This window comes from Lipophrys pholis (genome assembly GCF_963383615.2).
Source record: "Lipophrys pholis genome assembly, chromosome: 19".
Classification (NCBI taxonomy): domain Eukaryota; kingdom Metazoa; phylum Chordata; class Actinopteri; order Blenniiformes; family Blenniidae; genus Lipophrys; species Lipophrys pholis.
This window is the reverse complement of record NC_137647.1, coordinates 15,531,712-15,555,452: the sequence shown is the minus strand read 5'-3', so window position 1 is coordinate 15,555,452 and position 23,741 is coordinate 15,531,712. Positions and strand designations below refer to the sequence as shown.

General features: G+C 41.4%; 1 protein-coding gene across 2 annotated transcripts; it reads right to left on the bottom strand.

The window, feature by feature from the left end:
• Positions 1-327: 327 nt before the first annotated feature.
• On the bottom strand, positions 328-22,741 carry camsap3 (calmodulin regulated spectrin-associated protein family, member 3). 2 transcript variants are annotated; one of them, XM_080488714.1, is made up of 18 exons: positions 22,482-22,741; positions 22,232-22,392; positions 16,300-16,562; positions 10,209-10,349; positions 9,918-10,004; positions 7,822-7,960; positions 7,591-7,730; positions 7,404-7,488; positions 7,267-7,309; positions 7,123-7,178; positions 6,792-6,864; positions 4,585-6,706; positions 4,356-4,480; positions 3,779-4,065; positions 3,551-3,644; positions 3,011-3,135; positions 2,808-2,926; positions 328-2,705 (listed from the first exon to the last, which is right to left on the bottom strand). In XM_080488714.1, the coding sequence occupies exons 2-18, from the start codon at positions 22,362-22,364 to the stop codon at positions 2,406-2,408; spliced, it is 4,332 nt and encodes a 1,443-aa protein (XP_080344840.1). In that variant the 5' UTR covers positions 22,365-22,392; positions 22,482-22,741; the 3' UTR covers positions 328-2,405. The 2 variants fall into 2 exon arrangements, with proteins under 2 accessions (XP_080344840.1, XP_080344841.1); XM_080488715.1 differs by having other exon boundaries at positions 22,232-22,735.
• Between the last annotated feature and the right edge of the window lie 1,000 nt (positions 22,742-23,741).

The following is a 23,741-nucleotide window of genomic DNA, read 5'->3' as shown; positions in this document are numbered from 1 at the left end:
CGATCAAAGAACTTCCACAATGTTATTTGTGTTTAGACAGCATCTGAGTGGTCAGACAAGTTTAAAATATTAAATAAAGGAGCAATATAATTTGATTTTGGCATGTTTGTGGGAAACCAGTGAATAATGATATCGGTCTAAAGATGTATCACTTTCTCATTTAGCCAAGTCAGGTTTTTCAGTGGACTTTTCTGTAGCAAAAGTTTCCCAACAGATGCAAGTTGTACAGACTGATATCAGCTTTTATCGATTCCATTCAAAATATTATGAACACAAACAATGAATATGGGAAAAGAAATTAACATGACATGAAAAAAACAAAAAACAGATGATTTAAAAAGGATTTTATTGTGTGGTCCAGTTGCCAAGGATAGTCAGTTTATGAAATGAACATTTATAATGTGCTGGCAGATCTGATAACAGAAGAGAAACAAAACATAATTGGTATGACAACTTAAATGAAATGAGTATTTCACTCATAACCTCAACCCAGAAAACAAATAAGGAATTCTGAAAGTAAACATCAAATACACAAACTAACTTGAAGCAAATAAATACACCTCTGGGTCTTGGGTAGGGGGGTTTCATGAGAGAATTGCACAAAAACCATAAGGTGTTTGCTAGCACATACTAGTTTTATAGACACATAAATACAACCATCAGCTAAATCCATAAGAACTACCCCATACAAACTATCACTCTATCACTGTGCCATGTTTCTAGTTGCTACTTTTCATTTTTTTTTAATTCACATCTGTACTGGAATCTCATTCAAGCACATTTCTTGGAGGCAATTAGTGATTTGAAAGAAAGAAAAAAAAAAGAAAGACAGCTGTAAATCAGCAGCTGTTGTAGTGCGAAGTACGTTGAAGGAAGGGGAGGGCTCATTCCTGACAGATGTAGTGGTTTCAAACGCAGGCTTAGTTTTTTTTATTCTTAAGAGCATGGACACTGGCAAAAAGGAGCAGTTTGGCATTTTACATTCCCCCAGTTGTAAATGAAGGCGTCTCTAGAGACTGTGGGGTAGATGAGGGCTGTTACAGTCCAGTATGATCCTTCATCAAGAAACCTACTGTTTATATGCCAAGACACACAAACAGGGAATAACAATTTAGGAAACAGACACCTAGTGACCTAAAAGGTTTATTAATCCCTAGACAAACCGTTTGAGCAATTCCGGCTGATTGACAATTTCTATTTATTCTCATTCACTCAGACTCATCTCAAACATACATCTCATTTATGTTTAAGCAGCAGGCTAGCTTATTCGTAGCTTACAAAGGTCAACTTTTTACAAATTATTGTGGAAGAAAAAAAAAAAAGTTCAGCATTCAGTATATATTAAATCAGCATGGATTATCATTCTCACACAAAGCTGTTTTCAACATGATCACACATGATAAAGCCCTCCTTCATGTTTCCAGTTTTTTTTTTTCTAAGATAAGCTCAGGTAACATTTCAAATCGTCCAAAGTTGAAAAAAACAAAACAAAAACATGATTTTCATTCTCCTTTCAGCTCTCGAAGGCCGAATCAAGTTATCCAGCAAAAAAAAAAAAAAAAAGTCAAAATAGTATAAAAAAACATCCAAATGTCTACAGCTGAGAGATTGATGGAGTGCACACACAGTGGGGCACAGCCCATTTCTATGTTTGCAAGTCCAGCGACGAACACAGTAGTCCCTACCAGTGCTCCCCACAAAGGGACCACCCACTGTGGTATTTTCTTTTCTCTCCCGATCAAACTGTAAAAACACCTCCGGATGCAATGAGTGTTTAGTGTGTGCCCTACATTCATAAGAGAGCAGTGTTACACCTGCAATTACTTTTCAGGGGAGAACTACCATTAGAACTGAGAGAGCTGAGTCACTTGTCTCTCAGCGGAGAGAAAGTGAGCCCCGGAAGAAGAAAAGGCAGCAAAAGGAAAAGCAAGCAGAACTGAGAGGGGTGAAAACTACTTGTGCCCCAAAAATACCATTGTGTGGGCAAAGGCAGTGTGGTTGTCCTCTCTTTTTCTTACCTAAGAGTCACAAGAAGAAACTCGGGCATGGCAGGGTAAGGCAAGGCATGATGAGGCGAGGGGAGGAAGAAACTTCATCCGGACAAAATCAGTCACATTGCGTTTTACAATCCAGGTAGCGCCGGTCAGAAGTTCTCAGGAGATGAAAAAATTGTAGATACATTAGCTGATTGAGTGATTGGCCTGCTCTGATGGCATGTGGAGTTTATTTGATTGATCCAGGTTTATGGCTGGCCAAAAACTAAAATCAGTGTTACTGTTCGCTGCTATTCCAATCGGATAATAAACAATCTCAAGTGTCACACTGGCCAGAGTAGGAAAAATCAAAGTCAAATTGGGAGCAAAATCCCTGAATTGTAACATCCCTACCAAACTAAGAGAAGTCTTTTATTTGGGGGTTCCCAGCTTTTTGGGCGTTCCGGGGCGCTTTTGCCAAAAGTGGCCAGGGATGGTGAAGGCATCAACGCTCATGGACATGGTTTTGGACGGGATGACAGTAAACTGTTTGCGGTCAGAGCTGTACTTGTAAATGGACTCTACCATTTCGGATGCGATGAAGCGGGGCCCAATACCAGTTAGCCGCACCATCTCCTCAGTTTCAGGGTTCATGGTATAAACCGCTCTGAATTGGCAGCTGGCATCCCGAAAAAGGATGAGAAAATGATTGGCCGAACTTTTCTCCATTTCCTAATGATGGGAATACAGACACGAGAAAAAAAAAAAAGTTAAGTACGTCACTTGTAACCTAGTTAGGATGAACCTGGACTCTGACACAAGAGCCTGGCTTACCTCTACAATCTTGTTTTTCTGTGGTTCATTGACCTTGCCGGCCAGGCAGCAGCGAGTGATAGCATTATGAATGATGAACTTGTTGGACTTAAAGCTCGGCTCCTTGTACAGCTTTGGTCCTGCAAAACAGCCATTTAAGGCATCAGGTACCAAACAAAGCAACAGCAAAGAGCAGTTAATTCTTATTATAGCTTGTCACTGACCTGTGTATTCTGGGATTGAGGCTGGAGACGAAATGGTGGAGCCATTCTCCCAGTCCTTCTCTCCGTTGTGGGGACTCCTCCGTCCTGGTGACATCATCCGGGATCGTGCGGGAGAGTGTGATCGGCTAGAGAGAATAAAAAGTTAAGTGAGGAAGTCAGTTTCAGACCTTGTAGCTGTGTGTACATGTTGTAAGTCACATGAACCTTTGTCCCTGAAAACACTGATAACAGCTACCACAGCGTCTGTATTCAGCACACTTAAATACATTCACATATTGAAATCAATTCTAATAATTATTGGTCACTGTATTCTGAATAACAGTTTATTTTATGTTTAGGGTTTATGGATTGAGCTCTGAAAATATAAGGACATGATATGTATGCGAGAATGAATCGGCTTGAATTTTGTACATTTCACTTTGATAAAATATCTTACAATGAAATCTTAACAGTGTCAGTACAGATTTTTTGGACTCTGCCACTTCCACTTTATGATCATCATCAGAGAATAATTCAAGTCACAGTCATTGTTCAGATTACCTGGGAGACTTCCTGATAGTCAGATTTCCAGAGTCATGAGCCATGGAGGACAGGTTCATGCTCGAGTGAGAGTACACCTTGTTCAGCTTAGTGCCTACAAGCAAGAAGAAGAAGAGAAAGAAAAAAAAAAAAAAAAAAACAAGATTGAGAAACAAACACTCAACGTAGGAGAAGGGTGATGGCATAGTGGCTGTGAATCTCAGTGGTAAATTCAAAAAAAGCATTTACCTATGAAGCCTTTAGCGGGGCTGAGGACAGAGTCGTCTCTGAACACAGTCTTGGGTCTCTGCTTTTTCACTCCACGGACTGTGGTTGGTTTCTGCCTCAGCACCTTGTCCAGGTCTTCCATTATTTTAAGCTGATGCCTTCTCTCATATTCCTGTCGAGTAAAGTCTCCTCTGCGTTGAGGGGTCCCCTCTGGTGGTGGGGTGTGTGATGCTGGAGGGGTGACTGGGGTCTGGGGTCTGTCCTCACTCTTATTCGCCCAGCCTTCAATGATCATCCACTGGGGCTTGCTAAAAGTAAAGGAAGAAACGTTCAATAGCTGTCAAAAACGCAAAAATGCAATAAAGCAGATGCATCAGATGCGTAATGGCAACAGTGTTTTCTAGTAAGTTAAACAATGGACAGTAAATGATGATTAACTTCACCTTAATCCTAACAATCCTAATCACCAACTATATGCTACAAAAACCTTACAAGAGTGACAGCAGTAGTGTTCAATCTTTACAAACATGACAGAATTAAATGGAGACTTTGTATAGCTGGAGTTTTAATGCAGATATCTGAACAAAACTATTCTCACTTTGATTCTCTTTCCTTTTCCTGCTCCAGTTTGCGTCGTTTCATCTCTTCGGCTCTCTTCTGTTGTTTCTCTAGCAAAGCTGCTCTTCGCTGAGCCATCTCATCTTCTGGTCGAGCTTTGTCATCCTAGCAAAAAAGACAAAAATAAAGCACTCCCATTACAATGCTATTTAAAAAAATCTTTTTTTATAGAAAGATAAATACATATTAAGGAAGAATCAGCAACCCACCTTAAAAAAGAAACCAACTCCTGTTTTTGACTCTGGCTCTGTCCGATCGCTGGAGTCAGAGAAAGCGTCTGGCACTTGGTCTTCCTCCTCTCCATCTCCTCGCAGGGCAGAGAGTGAGATCTCGACCAGACTGCCACGTTTGCCATTAGCCATCGCAGACGGAGCATCACTCTCAAAAGAGCACTCTGATGGGGCACCAGAGCTGCAGCCTGCCCCCGTGAGCCCATCTTTCCTAACCAAAGTACTATGCAAGGAGGCAGCTTCCAGGTCCATGCTGAATATACTTTGTCCATCAGTGGAGCCCACTTCTGACAGGGTGTCATCTGCAACATGGTATGGAGTCGGGGTAGGAGTTAGGTTCGGGGTGCGACTGGGAGTCAGTGTAGGCATGTGGACAGGGCTTGGTCCAGATGAGCGCAGCTCATCTAAGCTTTCGGTGTCACCTATGGAGAATGAAGATGAAGTCTGGACTTGTGATTGCCAGGGATTCACCCGGCGAAGATGAGGAATGCGGTCCACATTCTGAGGTGGATTGAGAACCCTTGACAGGGTTGGAACTTTCACGTCCACAGGACGACTGTGTTTCGGACTTTTAGGAGGTACAGACTGGGCTCGTCGGTGAACACGAGGCGATTTCGGAGGAGTGGTGTGGTTTGTGATTCTACGAGATGGAGACGGAGAAGAGGAGGCTGAATTTAAATCCCTGGTGGACTCTCGTGACAGGCGTGCAGGAGCAATATTTGGGGTGGAGGTTTTCGGACTGGCTGGGATAACCCAGGTCTTGTTGGTCGAAGGTGCAGCTTTCTTTTGGATGAGCTGATTTTGCTGCTCAGTAAGCCGCTGCATGTCACTTTGTAGAGAGCTAAGAGCGGCAGTTAGCTTGGACACAGCATTGTTATAGTCACCTAAAGGAGCTACCATTTTCTCACCAGGTGCTCCAGGGCCCATTTCTCCTGGTGTGCCAGGCTTTTCTTGAGATTTACTGGCCTGAGTGGCTTTTTTGACATTAGTGTTATCCTCCACTGAGGGGTGCCGTTCATCTTGTTCTCGCTGTTCCTCCGCTTCTATTCGAGCTAGCTTTTCTTCTAGTGTCAAGCGAGAGAGCTCTTCCTCTGTGGACGAGGTACTGATTTGACCATTTCCTCCTTTCACCTCACCTTCATCCTCACGCTGCTCTTTTTTTAGTTGCAGAAAGGCACTCTTTCCTAGTCGTTGCCGATGCTTTGCAAAAATGGCCTCAATTCGTTTCTTCTGGGCTTCAATAGCTTTCCTTTTTTCTTCAAGACGAACGCCCAGCTCAGTCATCTCATTGCCCAGCTGTGGACTCTGGGGCTGGGGGCTTTCTTCAGATTTCTGTGCCCATGTAGTGATCTTGGGAGATGATGAGTCACTTGTTTTCGGAGAATCAGTAACCTGCTTCTTCTTGCGTTCTGCAAAGCTGGTCAACTTCACTCCGCTATCAAGCCCCTCTTTAGTGTGGTCTCTAGCAGAATGTGCACCAGCGGCTGGTGTGGCTGGAGTGGACTGGGCCTTAGGCAGATCTTCTGAGGCATCTGAATCCACACTGCCGTCCCTCAGCACCGAGTCATCATCTCGTGAACATTCAGAGGCATTCCTGGTTCGAGCGGGGCCTCTAGGGTCTCCTGCGGGCCGGTACATCATTCCTGAGCGTGTTGGAGCAGAGCTGCTGATGGGTGCCATGCTGCTGTTATATCTGGAGCTAGCAGGGTCATCGGGTGAGTGGAGGTAGAAGCCATCTGGGGCACCATCAGGGTGTAAACGAGGCTCCATTTTGCTCTCATTGTGAATAATTTGGAGGGCCTCTTCAATGGTAGGCAGTTCTCCTGTTTCACTGGGTCCAAGACCATTCTCCTCTGGCAGTCTAGGAACACTGGGAGTCTGGGTGGACCACGATGCTCTCTGTGGACCGTTGGGTCCAGGTTTCGTAAGCAAATGGCTGAGGTCCTCAGGTGGGGTGAAGGGCACACTGGTCATATTTTGGCCAGCTGGATTGAGCTGATCTGAACTCACAGAGCGAGTTATCACAGGATTGCCCATCACAATGTCCACATCACTGTCCAGGCCAAAAGGGATACTGAAGGACACTGCTGACAAGGGTCGGCTATGGAGGAGAAGAAGAAAAAATATCAACAATAAAATTAAATAAAATGTCAAGGTATAAATGTAACTCAGCATATGGGTCATACCTGAGAGGTTTCTTGCTCCATGTCTTTCCAACTCCTTCTATATGAGACATTGAGGTAGACTGAGTCAAAGATCCTGAGCACAATGGGACACACACAGACATATAAAGGCATGCAAACCACACAGGGATGGACAAATAAACCAAACAAAACACCAATTGAAGGGAATATACACAAATAGCAAAATCAAGTTACAAATTCCATAAAATGAAAAAGAGTATTTCACGAAACATAACTAAAAGACAAACAAGGATAGAGGAAAATAAGTGAACCACAATATGGAATGATTCAGTGGACTCAACGGGATGATGACCAAGTGTGGTTCGAAACTTACCTGATCCTGGGGATGAAATTGGAAGGAAAGGCTTCTTGAAAATCGAGGGAGATGAACTGTGAAGTAGGGAAATAGCCTTTCTTTAAATTAAGCCATATGATAAACTACAATAAAAGCAAACTTACTATCAGAAAGCTTCTGTACCTGTTTCCACTCAAGCTACTTGGTGTTACTGGTGTAGATGCATCTGACAAAGGAAAAAAAAAAAACCAGACAATTTAAATGATGTGATATCTACGATAATGTCACAAATAAAGTGAAAACAAATGTGTCACTCTTACCTAATGAGTCAATTGGATGAACAAATTCTGGCTTTTGCACTTCAAACCAGGAAAGCAGTTCTGATAGGAAGCTCAGCAAATTAATCTTAAACAAAACATACACAATAAGTCAGACTGGAAGAAGACAGCACAGCGCTTCTGTTACTGTCCTGTTTATTCAACTCATGATCAGGAGGCTCAGCATTACCTGAAGTTGCTGAGGTGTGTATAGCAGATCCTCCAGTGTCAAGTGGCAGCAGTTCTTCAGACAGCTGTCACAAAATTCACGTATGATCTGCAAATTGTACAGACTGTCTGCAGCAGACATGGTTTCCTTCATACAAAAATCTTAAAGAGAAAGGAACTTTGAGTTAGGTTGACTTAAATCAAGTATTGAAATACTATTGATAACATGGAGGTTGATAATATTTACTGATACCTTCAAGTCGGAGTAATCCAGGGCAATAGTAATGGATGACAGCAGCAACAGCGCAGCCACTGTAGAGGTCTTTAACTTCATTTACTACTGGAAAGGTGGGCTTTATTTTGGACTCAATTTTATCCTTTCTGTACCGGAGCTACAAGAAAAAGAAACAACAACGTCCTGTAAACCTTAGTAGTATGTTCACACGATGCATATTTGTCAGCAGCATCAAACATGGTCAAATTTAATTCTGAAAACCTGGTGGGTAAGTTTCTAGAAATAATGGCACAAAACACAAAATGTTAAAAGGAACAAAAGCAAGAACACAACAAACCAATGTTATGGTAAGGCTGGATCAGAGGTAGAGAGTACAGGACAAGCAATTGATAAAGGAAGATGCAAAGGTTGCAAGCTAATCAAGCAATATGAAGGAAGATTTTGGCTGAAGAAACAGATTCAAGTGAAGGTCAGAGGAGAAACAAAGAGAGCAGGGCATGCTAAGGCCCAGAAAGAAAGAACATGTTTCAGGTACAACAACAGTATGCAAACAAACAGCCCACTGTCAGCAGGGAACAGCTGACTCAAAGCCTGTGTGTGTGTTAACCCTATAACCATTTCCACACAAACACACACCTCTGTCAAACACCAGTGAAACCGGTTGTACGTGGCAGCTTCGCAAGTTCTGGATGATACAGTCCATGATTCATGCAGCACTTGTTGTCCACAGAGAGACCTGCCCCACTCCACACATTCATGCCATTAAATGCAATAAAAACCCAAAGGATGTGATGCACAGTGCAATCTCACACCTCCAAAAGTGTATAAAACAAAACAAACCTGACTATCAGATATTTGGTGATAAATTTGATGAAGGCACTGGATGGATGGAAGGACAGGGGAAGGAGGCAGAGGAAAGGAAGGAACTTACAGGAACAAGTTTCCAGTACCAGCGAGTGGGACACTGTCAGAGGAAGGGACAGGAAATATAGAAAAGCAAAGGAATGGAAAACAGGAGCACAAGGAGAGCTATTAAGCCTGCTGTGGAAGAACTAGACACACACGAGAAAGGGCTGGATGACAGTACTTTCTTAAAATGACAAAGCCAACCTTGTTGACAAAACGGTTGCATTGACCTTGGCTCTAATATGTCAACCGGACACTGCTGGACTCGGTCTGACCCCCTTATTAAATAGAGGCCTCAAGTGATTGCTGGAGAACAAAGGCAATATCTTGAGGAGCAGGGTTCTGTTAGTGCACACAATGACAAAAGCTAAAAACAGCTAATTAAAGAATACTGAAAAATGTTGAGTTACAAACACTTTTCATATTCACAAAAGCTTGTTTTTAAGAACAGAAAAAAAAATAATGGCATTCAAATCATTATAAAATCTTATAGCAATTTTTGCTTCCCTGGTATATTGTGGATAATTTCACTCGATTGGCTGTTAAATCTTTCACTCCAGGCACTAATATTTCATAATAGTTCACATAAGCCTTTTGCAACTTGTCTCTGTGGATAAGAGACTGTATTTCAGACAGAATACATAAGGAGTGATTTTCAAATTCTCTTAGTGGACGTGGACCTTCATCTTTTTTTCCAAACAAAAGGGAGGACCGCCGAGTTTAAATGCTTTATAGGTCTAAATTAACTATATTCAGAATGGATCTGTCTTGCCACTACAACAAAAATGTGTCCCCATAATTGTCATTGAGATAAAGCTCACATACTCAGTTTATAAGGTTGGCATCTTTCCTCGTATTTGGGACAACAAACACCTATTAATTTCACCTGCTGCCAGATTCAAAGGGAGTGAGGAGAGTACACATAATAGGTCAAAACTGAAGCTAAACGTGACTCCATCTGTATTCCTACCACTATCACACCCCACACTAATATCTGCCAGTGTTTTGTTGACCATAGTTACAAACCAGGTGGAGTCAAGCAAAGTGTGCGGGCCACACCCATTATTGCAGGTATCTGGAAATGTTTCTTCTGTTTTTATCTGTTTTCTGTTCTAGGAAATTAAAGTGCTGAGAACATAATACTAGGCTGCAGTATGTTCTGTGTATTTAATAAAACTGTTTGAATAAAAATACTGAGTAAAACTTACAGAGGGCTGAACAGGTTGGGGCTCTGTAATGGCCTGGGAAGACTCATTCTGGGTTGCTTCAGTACGCTCTCTCAGCTTCTGGTTTAACTGAAAGCGAAACAACAAAAGAAAACTGTTTACAGACATTCCAAGATTAAGCAGTAGTGCATTGGATAAATAAGAGTGGCATGTTTTCCAAAAAATAAAAATACACTCCGAAATCTACATGACAGGTTTCAGAACAAGTCTGAAGTCTCAGTAATACTGAGCGGAATAAAGACAAGAGGTGAGATTCTCTGGCCGGCCTCTTACCTCATTAACCCAATAAAGCAGAGCATCCTCCCAGCTGGACGCTCCACCCAGTTGCACAGCAGAGTCACACGTCTTCACCGCAGTCAGCGTTTCCATGGCTCCCACAGCCATCAAGGCATCCATCACTGCCAGGTGAGCACTCTGCACCAATCACATGGGAGACCGGACAGGAAATAAAAAACAGTTTCCCCCCAACAGCAACAATCAATCATATTTAACACAATAATGTTAGACACATGCATTTGTAGTGCTCGAGCATATTACACTACAGTAACCAGCTGCTTCACTAGCTGTATTTACCATCTGCATCCTCTAGAGGTCACTCAAAGCCAACTGTGAGTCAGCAGTTACTCTGGCAAAAGTTTTCAGCCAGAAAACATTAGTCAACATACTTGTACTTTGGACCCATGTTTGTGCACTTATTAAATAGGCAATGGCCCAGTTATATGATAACACATGTGTCTCAGCACTTTCATTCCTCAGCTGCTTTCCATTTATTTGCGTTCTGTTCATTGCACTTCCCTTACCCGATGTGCATTGAATATTTCTGTGTGACTCATGTAGAGGACTGCAGAATGACATGAACTGCCGTAGCTAATTCACCAGGATTATAGAAATTAATCCTCCATAAGAACAACACAACAGATACAAAATCTTCAGATAGTCTTTTATGCACAAATACAACTATGAAGCCAAAAACAAGCCTTCCTAAGGGTTTGTATCAACAATACATTTCCTCATCCTCGGGAAAACCATTACAGAGCTGTTTATAATAGCTAGAGCCCATTAAAACGAACCGCCAACATTATCAGCTCAGTCGGAGTGAGCGCCTTAACTCTATAAACCTGTTACCTTATTAGATGTTGAGCACCGTTTGTGCCACGGCCCTGCAACAAACAGTGCTTTATGCTTAACCTAAAACATTTCAAATATGTTAATCACTTTAAAGTTGTTTAATTTACAAACAAAAGACAAATCAAGTATAATCACGTGAGCACTATAAGCAAAGGAAAGATAGTTATTCCAAATTTCATAAACTTGATTGTACATTATCAAAAAGATCAGTAAAGAAAAGAATGAGGAAATACATCACATGGAAAAGAGGTGAGGTAAAATTGATTTAGCATCTTGAGAATTTCCTGGTCCTTCGTGTGATTTTCTGTACATGGCTCCGAGTGACTAAACCTTGGACATCATTGCTGTTAACAATTTCCAGAATTATAAATGGAATACAGGACTTAGAGAAACTTGAAGCTCCATGCAACATTGGCATAGAGGCCCCATTCTCATTACTCCTGGCTAGGTGCAACAAAAACATGTTATAATAATACATTTGGGCCAACAGTGAGTGCGGGCCAGTCACAAACAACACATTCCTGTCACGGGGCCATTCCTTCAAACGCAAGTCAAAATTTTGAGTCTAATCTGTGCAAATCAGTGCCTACCCCGTTTTCCTACTTGTAAATTCCACCATGGAGGACAAACATTCTTTTTCCAACCTCTTATGTAGCCCCAGACGAGGGCTGGCAGCACTCATACCGCATGCATGAGCCCTGGCTGCATGTCTGCCTACTCAACCTTGATGTAAAGTGCTGACCTGGGCAGGCCTGGAGCTGGGGCAGGCACAGCAGGGTATGCCGGGAAAGGCTTGTCAGATAGTGTTGGGCCAAGCTCTGTGGATATTCTGTGTGGCTCTGACTTGCCTGCCCTGCCCTCAAAATACTGTTGTCAACACTAAGCCAGCTGTTCATGTGTCTGCGAGAGACATGTTTTTTTTCGATGGCAATTGAAAGAGAGTGAGAAAGAGAGCATTGAACTTCAAGAAAGCAATATTGTAAGTGCTAACCACCACCTGTCTGATTCAGAGCAGTAATTTAGCACGGATACCTGAGAAAACAGAAGGTTCAACATAAAGTAAAGCATATACTGTATATGCAAACCGTGAAACTACAACTGGACAACAAAACCTGAATACTAAACAATTGCTTTGTTTGACATGAAAGCAGAGGTCTGTAACGTTTCGTGTAATTCGGTGCAGCAACATTGCCTCATATCATATGTGAGATTTCAACTGTGTTTATCAGTGCAGTCAATGTGACGTGGTACCGTGACTCCAAACCGTTCTGAGCCATGTTACTAATTTTGTTTCTTTTGCCATCGTCACATGGTTGTAAATGGGGCCAACAGAAGATTAGACACCGTACAAAATAAATGGTGCAGTTCAACACTGCAAATTACCCCTTAAATTGTGGGTAATGCGTCGAAAGATTCATGTACACTTGATAGCATCAAACTAAAGTAAACATTACTTAATACCACTGTTTTCACTACATCATCTTTTAAGGGAAAACTTGAGTAATACAATAAATTAATGAAGTGGAGAAAATGATCACTCGGCATATTTTCAACTTATAGCATTCTGCTCTCCAGTATTTTAGTTGCTACAAAAAAGCAGCAAAATCTTTTCAATAGATCTGCTCTTCAGTATAAACTTTTTAAGAGGGTGACACATTTACCAACATCACAGGCTGAAGCTATAATTTCATTAAGAGTGACTGGATGGCCACAAGAAAAACAATAAATGACTGACAAACTTTCTGAAAGTAGCTAACCTTGTTGTCAAACTTTGGGATAATTATTAAGATAAGAAAGAGAGAAAAGAGTAACAAGTGAGTAAAAAGAGTAGAATGAAAGGAGGAGGAGGAGGGGTGGGATTGCTAGAGGATCCAGCGCAGCCCCAGGAGAGCTCGCTAAGCTAAATCACAAGCAACCCTAATGAGAGGAGAGAGAGGAGCAACCGAACAGAGCCTGCCAGATCACCATAACAACCAACCAGCTGACCCACAATGCATCTCAGTACATGCCTGACTGCTGCACTGCTCTGCACTCCTCGCTCTTGCGCCGAAACATCCACCATTACTAAAAATGATGTGAAGAAAAGAAATTATATATATAAAAAAACCTTAATCAATTAACATTACTAACATAAAGCCTCCATGGTCTTATTTGGTAAATCAGCTTGTGTAACCATGTCAACAACTGTGCTAAACAAAGAGTGCAAAGGCATCTTGTTGGTCATTAAGTGAGATTATGATAGAAGGTAAAATCTGATTATGTCTGAAATATGACTTAACCCTTCCCCCCGTCCGACGCCTACTGGCGGGGAGACAAACAGGATCATGCAAGCCTGGGGCCCGGCTGGGTATTTTGGAAAGGAGGTCATGGGAACAGTGATAAGTATATAAATTGTACGTTTGATTAGGAAAAGATACTGTACTGCAGCTTTACTTATTCAGTGTACAGTGGAAAAGTTAAATCACTTTAGTGTTCAATCAAGCATGGCACCAAAGTAGTTTAACAAAAAATTATCTGATATGATGGTTAGTGTTTCTGATCGTCTGCCACTATTATTTTCTGCTAAGCTCCTGAATGATGCTCACTTGACCAGAAACCTGCCAACACAGCAGAGTGATGATTTAAGACAAAGTGTCATCGCCCATCCAAAACCAACAGGGGACCAGGAAGAGGGTTATCTGAATTATAGCTACATGACTTACTTTGGCATGGTGGGAACCAATATTGGACCCGAGCACTTGTATAATTATAGGTGTGAGAGCATTTGGAATGCATGCAAAATATTCTAAACAACAATAAACATAAACAATTAGTTTGACGCTATGAAACACTCAGAATGAGTCAGTGGTCATCTCTGGTGTGTCATCCAATCACGAATGATGACGTTCAGTCTGCATGGCAGATTATCTCTAATCTTCAAAGATCTTTATCCTAAATCTGAGGAGTGATGGGGGGCTGGGCATCCACTCGAAGGACAGTTCCCAGAAGAAAGCACACATCAATATATAAAATGTAATTGGTGGAGAACGCTGGAGGATTGGAGCTACAAATGTGTCATCCAGAGAATGTTTCTTTTAGGATGACCCTGGCCTGCATAGACAATAGTGCTTATTTAAAATGATATTACCCTCCCACACATGCTGGGCAACCTTTACAAGTATCACAAAACAAAATAAAATAATGAAAATTAATAGACTTACATTGACTTCAAACTTTAAGACATTTTCTTGTAATTTCAGACTTTCCGTAATCAACAGATTCCCAAATATTACAAAGTCGGACCTTTACATTAATTGCTCCTCAGTTAAGAAAAGAATCAACTTCATTGTAATATGCTAAATAAAATCTGAATTTCCAAAGTCTTTGACAAACTGCAGACCATCAGTTGTACATTTATGAGATTAGCAGTGATGGGAATACTATTTGTCCTTTTTCAACAACTTGCACCTCACTAGCACATGACATGCATCATGCGACACAAGGATGTGATGGGTCACAATGAAAATCTCCACCTGACTCCAAAATCACACAAACACATCGAGTTAATATGTGTTGCACGTAAAAGTCAAACAGTACATGACTGTTGTCTCCTGTCAATGAGCATCATGACTCGACATGCTTTCACAAGCATGCACTAAATACTACCCTCTCCTGTCTGACACAGATATCTGAAGCTTTAATATACAGCCATTCTGCACCAGATTGATGCTGCAAAGCCGTTTACTGGCCAAGACCCACATTGATGCTCCATCCTTCTAATGCTGCAGCATGACCCACTTTTCTTGCTTGCTACACTGGAGCTGCAGTGCCAGTTTGTGGCAGACAAGCTCAAAGAGCAGCCAAGCAGTGACTGGAAGGCTCGTACACCAAAACAGCAAACATCAAATACTGCATTAGCCGTCACAGCCAAAATAGGAGTTAAACGATTAGGATTTACAGCCGAGATGAACCGTGGTTTGACCTGAAAACGTAACTTGGTGCTAAGACACTTGCATGCAAGCAGAGGAATTAAAACAGAACATACAGCAGCATCCTGCCTGAAAATGACCTGGGCCATTTGGTCATTTTTGCTGGTGCTGCAGCTGCAGCTGCAGATAGATAATTTTATCCAGTGAATACTTTCTGAAGCATTACTTTGCAATTGTACGTGTGACTGTGCAGGTAATAATGGGCTAAAGACCTGCACAGATCTCAAATAGAACATTTGGCTGAAAAGAGGACTTTCATTAAACAAATCCTTTTACATATTACATACATTATAAATACTAAACTGGTTACATTTCAAACAAAATAAAACCAGCAATTATCTAAAGATAATGGATAAAACAAAACAAAACAAAGCTAATAATTAATTTAAAAAAAGGAATCGCACAGTAGCTTGCACTCAAACTACACCCCTGCATGCAGTTTACAATACATCTCCCAAGCAAACACATCATCAAAGCACTTTCCCCACAGTATTGCGATGATGAAGCAGGCTGCAAACAGCAAACAACATTTACCCAATGCAATTCTAACTTCAATTCCCCAGAGAGATGCTACTAAGCTTTCCAAAACAGCCTGTATGTGTATGAACCCAGATGGCTGAGGCATGCAAAACTGTCATTTTGTGAGGAGGATAATAATCTGGAAGAGGAACTGAGCAGAACACGTATGGGAAACTGTAGCAGAAAAACTGTGGGATAAACAATTAAAAAGTTCAATTATAGAAACGCAGGAAAAAGACATGGGAGAAAAAAAAGAATGAAAGAAAGAAGGCTACTGCCGCTAGCTGAAAGGCCAAAGAAGCAAAACCTGTTCCTCTAGATTTAACTCGCTGAGCCACTCCAGAGTACTTTCCCAATACACGGCATCTAGAGTTTCAACAGAACTGTTTCCCCATTGTCCTGATCTAGACTGCCTATTGTACCTAGACCGTCTCCCACTCACGCCCTGAAAGTAAAGCAGTCATCCCTTGTGACTGGCCTAGCCCAAGCAGCTGGATCCACTTATCCTCTGGGATCAGCTGGGGGCAGCATGGGGGGTGGGGGTAGGGCTGAATAAATGGGGGTCTTTTTGATGTCCTTTAATCCCGAGAATCAAAGCATAAACATGCCCGTATATCAGCAACCAAGTGAACTTGACCCCTTCCACACATTCCTGGATAGCAGAAAATCAGGTTTCACAAGAGGAGGCATTCACTGCACAGGGTGGAAAAAAATAGTGGAGAAACTCTATCAAACATTAATGATGTTACCATTTTGATGGGTTTATGTCGGAGGTCTGCATCAGTCACTGCTGAGTCCTCATCTTTGGCAACTATCCCTCTCTGAGTGAGAAGCTGCAACAGGGCGACATTGTCTTTGGGCTGCGCTTCCGGTCCGGCGCTGCCCAGTAAGAGGCTGTAGGTGCGACAGTAGAGCTCTGAGGACTGAAGGAGGCGTGTGACTGGAGGTTTAAGGTGCTCCTGCTCATACTGGTCACAGTAGAATGGGTCACGCAGCTCAGCAGGGACATTTTCTACCAGGAGGAATAGAACAGAAAAACAAACAAACATACTTGGTTAGACAGGTTCCGCCAAAGTTTCTACTAAAAACATGCAGAGGAAACAAATGCGTGTCATTACTATTAAACCAGATTTTTCTGTCAAATGGCAGTTCCCTTTACGTTGGCAGGGAACCTTGCCTTCTGCCAGGATCACTGGGCAGATTAAGACAGCTGGCGTATACAATTGAGCTATAATCATATACGAGGAGAGCAGGGCAAGCATCAAGGTTAGTGGGGCATGGCAAGCTCAAATATTGGCATCTGCAGATTACAAGGTGCTTTACCACTTGTTCGTCTCTCTCTTCTCAGACCACATGAGCTTAGCTGCAAAGATCGTCAGACATCATGCACATGCCGATTTTAGTCTACAACTTCAATGATTCTAGTAATGCTGATGATTACCAAATAATCTGTTCAGGCTGGGTATTTTTCTGTCAAGACAACCGGCACAGCAAAGATTATCCTAAAAACACACACAGCAGCCACACCCTCTTCAAAACTGAACTAACCAGCAGCAAACTTAATAGCCCCTGTCTGTACGCAAACATACTTCAGTTAGCGTCTTGGTGCTTTAAAGGGCTCAGGCTGAAATACAACAGTGTGTCTGACAAGAGAAAGTAGAAATCTTAAAGTAATGTATGTTGAAGGAAGTCTCAGGTTGTACTTCGCGAGGGGGTAATTATAAGGGAGGTATCACTACAGTGTTGTATCATCACACAGGCAGGTAAATGGATCCATTGACACCAGACAACAGAAAGCATGCCTCAGACAAAGCCCCAAGTCCTCTACTTTAATTTGACTGAAGCTGTTAGACAATATCGTCTGTCACACCACATGGGTCGCTTTGTTATAAATCTTCTGATGTGTGCTGAAACTACAATTATGTAACACCGCCCCACATCCACTTAGTGGCACAGCATATGCAGAAGAGGCTCCACAATTATATGTTTAAAAACAAAAAGACATATTCCCCTGTAGGAAACGCAAGATGCAAATACTCATGGAGTTGAGAGCTATTGATATGAGCATGATTTCCCTTTGAGACATCCAGACCATGAATGACAGTTTTGTGTTTCGCACATAAAATTTATTTGGTACAAAATCAATGCTGTTAATGTGAATCAAAAAAGCAAAAAGTAGAGCAGAATGACCAATTGAACCATTAAATGCAACACTAGTTAGTTTTTCAGTTAAATCATTTAATTAGTCATTCCTCTCAAGCAAAAACAAATGTGATGCTACAATAATGTTTACGTGGCTGCAGCTCAAGGAAAACATGAAGACTTAATACAACAAGCCTGTGAGTTTGAAAGAACTGGAGCAACAGCCTCTCTGTCATTTTCAAAGATCATGAGGTCAGTGCTTATCTCCTGGTTTTGTGTAAGAAGACCAAAGTCAGAGGTATACAAAGTTTATTAGCATATTAACATAATGTTCGCTGGAGAATCACTCTTTATGTAGAGAAGTCCAAATACCTAAACATTTACTCAGGAGAGCTTAACTAAGAGACTTAATCCAATGTACCTAAAGGGAGCATGTGTTGGAGTTGTCGCTGACCTTTTACCTTGCCAAGTAGATAAAGAAGTTAACAGCTGGCAAACAAAGCAAAGATTATCAGTGTGATGTGTGAGCAATCAAGAAATTTACTCATAATACTGACCAAGCAAAAAAAAAAAAAAAAGCAGCCATAAGCAGCTCAGTGCCGTTAACTTATATCTGCATTACTGTACTGATCTGCATATTTGGACAGCCTGCTGATAAGAAGAAGCATGTGTTCCTCTGCTTCATTGACTGATTGAGCTGGCGTGCTGGTCATGTCACAGACATTACCATGTGTGTAAAAGAGAAGTCACTAGACAAAAAGAAAAACAACGGAATCTTAAGCAAAGGCTGATTAAAACCAAGCAATATTTAAACCTTTCAAATGGCTGCCAGACAAGACATCCCCATCTACCCCTTGTCTTTAACATTCATGTAGACCGATTGCCTTTAGAAAAAATAAATAAATAAAAAAGTGGATACAGTATGAACAATTGTCACGCCACTTGTTTCTTCCTTCAAATAAGATAAATATGCAAACAATTTGCAAAAAAAGCCCAACAGATTGGACCATCCACATTGTCAGGCTGTTACTGGAATATTCAAGAAACCCTGGAAGACTTTAAATAATTTATTACAGCTCAGACATGCAGAAGTATCCAGACCATAAAAGCCGAAAGCTCAAAAGGAAAGGTTTCCATGTTTATGTCCTGTTAAGGCACCAATACATACATGCTGATTAAACAATCTAAATTACATTTTGGAAAAATTTTCATTTTGGAAAACACAAAGGCCTTGGGAGTACATGTGATTTGATAGAACTATTGGCTATAACTTTTATAACGTTCTTTGATAATTGTGCTGTAAACATCCTCATCATGTGGTGAAAAGGATCAAAAAGAGAGGCATATTTACAACAAAGCAGGTACTGTTGCCCCAAAACCCAGCAGTGGTGAGAGCGCCTGTGGTGAAAGTCTACCTGACACGTGACCACTTGTTTTTTGAGTTCACAGCAAATACAAACACACCTTAGATATAAGCACAGAACATGGGAAGGGATTGCTTTATACTTATCTAAACTACACATTTTGGAGGAAAAAAAACACAATAATGCAGTTATCTAATGTCTTGAGCTATTTGTTGAACACGTAATAACTATCAACAAATAGCTCACATCATGAATAAACTGCATGTGCAGCAAATTATGTATCTCCATTCATTCAGTCAATAGCTGAACCAGATAAATATGCATGCACGCACAACACTCATGTACTGAAGCCAGCCTCTGACACCATCCGCTCAGAAGAATAAGAAACACACTTCAAACAAAACACGTGAAGTGCAACTCATCTCCATATACATTCACACGTCCACTTAACATTAACATGCCTCTCCTCTGAGCCACGTTCATCCTGTAACACATCAACACAGGCAGGGATCTGCTACTGCACAGCAGCCTTAAATTGCATTAAAGGGTCAGTGTATACAAAAATACATCATATAGGCAGAGAGTATGATTACATTATGGCTGCTTTAGAGGTTGACAAGACGTCAACTAGAACACAGGGTGACAATGTGAAGCTAAGACCTTTGTTTTAGCAAGTATTCTCCTCCAGACGCCTCATCAGTGTGGACATAATATCACAGTCAGATCTGGAAGTAATGCTCTTCAACTTACAAAGACCTGTCACCATGGGGTAGCTTTGCAATAAATCTTTGTTCAAGTCAAGTCAGAAATTAAGTTCATACACACTATATTTCTGAAATAAATATGTTCGTGAATTCACCTTTAAGAGTTTTACATAGTAACCAAAAGCCTTTTCTGGCTATTAAGTACACACTAACACAAGCTAACATCCTCCTCAAGTCCTCGTCCCTTGTTGACTCACCATGGTCGCAACAATGATTGGAAGAGGATGAGTAATCACTCCAATGGGATGTCAGTGTGACCCAACAGAAACATTAAGCCGAGGTGGTGTTCAACATGCTAAAGTATTTTAACAATGATACGATTGAAATTTGAGTTTTCATTCAATGCCTACAAAATGCTGCCTGAGAATTAAATGGGTGGATTGTTTTTTTTTTTATTAATTTTGGGATATAGGAGTTAAGTTTATAGATAGATAACGAACAAACATTAGAGGTCTGATTTCTGAAGGACGAGTTGAAATCCCAACCTTAAGCATACTGCCAAGTTGAAGAGGCAGCCTTTCCCAAAAACAAAACAGGTAAATCAAGAGTGATTTCATTCCAATCTTAAAAAAGGTGCACGTACTCGCTTGAGTCATTCAGAAAATAATCTATCACGTCATCTGCTTAAACAATTTCGAGGGCAGATGAAAAACCTTTCCCCTATCTATCTTATACATAAAACACTACTGATAAAAGTAAGAAATGTCACAAACATAATGTTTGCCGGTACCAAAGCACAGGTCTGTTTGTGGTCGACATGAGTGGGAAGGACTTGAAGATAAATGTATTCTATTTTCATTTCCATATTCCATTTTAACACTTCACTTTCTTATTTACAACATAGACGTGTTTTTATTCACACCAACATGGTCATTTTTCACTCTAAACAGTTCTCCACTGAATATGGAATACCTTTAAACTATCAAACTTAGGTGTTTTTTGAAGGTGCTAAATGACAAGACTTCTATCAGTTACTATCAAACACAATGGTACTCTAATCCTATAACAGCAACAGATTTGAACTTGATACAGTACAAGTGGGTCTTCATTCTGTACTGCTAGGACATAGAATTAAAAATAAATTCAACAGAGAGAGCGGCAGATGACCCTTTCTGCCCGTCTCCTATTCAATCTACACACTCAGGTTGCTGGGAAGCAGCGAGATGATGTCAGTTTGAGATGGCAGGAAACCATCAGCAAGGGCACGAGGCTGATTAAGGAAATGTTATCATCATCACAGTATTTATCTACATATTCCTTCAACTTGACATGAGGTGACTTTGACCACAGGGAGTGGCTGAGGTGCTTAACAGAGTACACACAGGCTCCAGCAGCCTGGAGTCTTGAAACAGGGTATGTCTGGATTGTCAAACACACAAGTCATGTTGTTAAAGTCCACTACAATTGAACTGTTTTCAGACCAACTTGGCTGAATATCAAACCCTCACCCTCTGCACATCTCACTAACCTTAATGAGTTGTTGTTGTTTTTATGTGTTTTAGTAAATACACATAAACATACTTTGGAAAAATGTGAAGAATATTTTGAGTGCAGTCTTGTTTTTCAGGTGAGACAACAAAAGAGGACGAGCATTTCTCTTTTTCTCCTTAACAGGATTATTTTGCCTCCTTTGTGAAATCTACCTGATAGTAGTGGAAAACAAGAAGACCTGTTATCATCTCAGGGTCAAAGCTTATAGTGGGAAGGCCTCTCTCAAGAAAACTAAGCCACAACAAAGTCTCAAAACACAGAAGCTGGGATCTGTGCACATTTGGAGCTGGCTGTGCTTTGCAGGGTGGTTTCTCCCAACCGCATGGATTGTGCTGAGTAAGGAAGGTAGTTTTCATGCTAGATGACAATGCTGTGTATTCACTGAGCTGCTGCATTTAATCCAAAGTGCATTTTGACTTTGGCTAGTAGGAGGTGCCACCATCACGGAGAGGACGACTGAAATACATCTACGCCCCATGTGCCATGTCTGTGTAACCGGATTAAAAACATACCCAGCAGCCTGCAATTTCCCATTAAAACCTGGTGGCTTTGAATATGAAAAAAAAGAGAAAAAAAAGAAAGAAACTAGGTTATCATGATCAGGCCTGCAGGACCAGGCCCGTTTCACTGACACTCTCTGAAATGTGACAAGCTTTTGAGCGAGAACAAATGACATGTGTCAGACTGAAAAATGCGGGTGGGCTTTTCATATGCGGCTCTTTGTGGTGAAAATCGCTGAACTACACACTCATACATACATACATACACACACACACATACATACATACATACACATACACACACTGCAGTTCTACGTGCATGTGCTTCTCGCTCCATATTATGTGAACAACAAAAGGATGGTGGTCTTTATAGCTCCTGTGTGAATAACACTGCACCCCGCCGGGCCTGCGAACACCTACCTGCACTGCCGTACGACTTTGCCAGCAGCCATCCGACACTTGCGCATATTTTTGATTTAGTGCAGTCATACAAATCCAATGGCTTTATGTCTGGGACCACAAAAGTCTTCTTCATCGTAGGGGAGTCGACCATAGCGAGTCTCTAATAAGTAGAAGCGGCGCTATGAAAAACAAAACAAAAAAGAACGGGATTAAAGATAATAGTTTAAAAAAAGGAGTTGAGGAATCATTCTGAGTGAGTCTCCCTCACGGACGAGGCTGGGAATACGGATGTGGTTCAGGGTTTTGTCGGGAAAATATCCGCCCCGCAGCCGCTTCCAAAGCCTGAGAAATGTCCTTTTCTGCGGGGTTTTGTGGACAAAGACCCCAACTCGCGTGTGGCTTTACGACCAAATGAAGCCCCGACCCGCCGGGCTGTTACAAAAAAACGGACAATTCCCCTCGTTTGTGTCCTCCTTCGTCCGCATTGCTGTGTTGTCAGTTGACTGTACGCAGCTCCACTACAGACCCGCCGATGACTGACGGCCAGGTGCTCCACACTGGCAGCGCTCGTTCACTCCGCCAGCCAATGGGATTGCAGCTCAACCCGGAGGGGGGCGGGACTTCCCTGTGAAGCGGACAGCAGGTAGAGGTGTGCTGCGGCTTCTCCTACAGGTGCATCTGCTGGCACAGGTAAAGGCCTGGAGGGCCGCCGTCTCACCGCAGACACTGACAAGATGAAGCATTTGAGCATTTTTACACAAATCCCTTTAGAAAGGAGCGTCAGTGGCATACCGATATTTTGTTAAAAATAACGGATTTCAAACACTCAACGCAGTTGAAATAATCAGTAATTTAATAATGTTGTAAAACCCACTGTTCAAGGGTTTAGGATTATATTTCCACTTGAGATTTTTACTCTCCTGGTAGTTTGCAGGATACCAGCAGTACATTTATTTTTGATGAGCTCCTTGGAGAAGAGTACTAGTGTAATGTGATGTTTTTATTAATACAAGAACACCAATGATGGTGTCAGATAGCAGTTTGCAGAAAAGAAGTAGTTTGAGTACCAATGATGACCTTGCCAGTATTTTTAGTAAAGCCTGCAAGTGACTGTCACTATTTTCAGGTTTTTTACGTATGCCTATGCACACAAAACAAAATCGACGGCTCCTCATCACTTCAACCTCTGCAGTGGGTAAACTATTTTCTTTTGGGGACCCCAACTACGGATCTTTGTAAAATTACTCCTTAAACCAATATTGACAGTTTAATACAAATGTCTAGATTGTTTTAAAGTGCCAGAGTATTGTTGTTAAGGTGGAAATATTTAGAAAATAAATTAACCATGACACAGATGCCATTTATTAGTGAATCCTTCAAATCTGGTTGTGATAGATTGTGACGCGGGTGCAATGTAAATTAGACCCGTTTCATGCCAAACTGTTGTGGTTATGTCTGTTAAAGACCAGCAGCATATTAAACATTTACAAGTAAAGGTCATTGTATATACTGTACTTTGCTGACTTCA

Coding starts and splice junctions, on each gene's coding strand:
- camsap3 (XM_080488714.1), bottom strand. CDS start 22,364: ATGGTCGACTCCCCTACGATGAAGAAGACTTTTGTGGTCCCAGACATA. Junction 7,961..9,917: donor CCCAACCTGTTCAGCCCTCT/GTAAGTTTTACT, acceptor TTTTTCTTGTAG/CTCCGGTACAGAAAGGATAA. Junction 2,927..3,010: donor CTCAATCCCAGAATACACAG/GTCAGTGACAAG, acceptor GCTGTTTTGCAG/GACCAAAGCTGTACAAGGAG.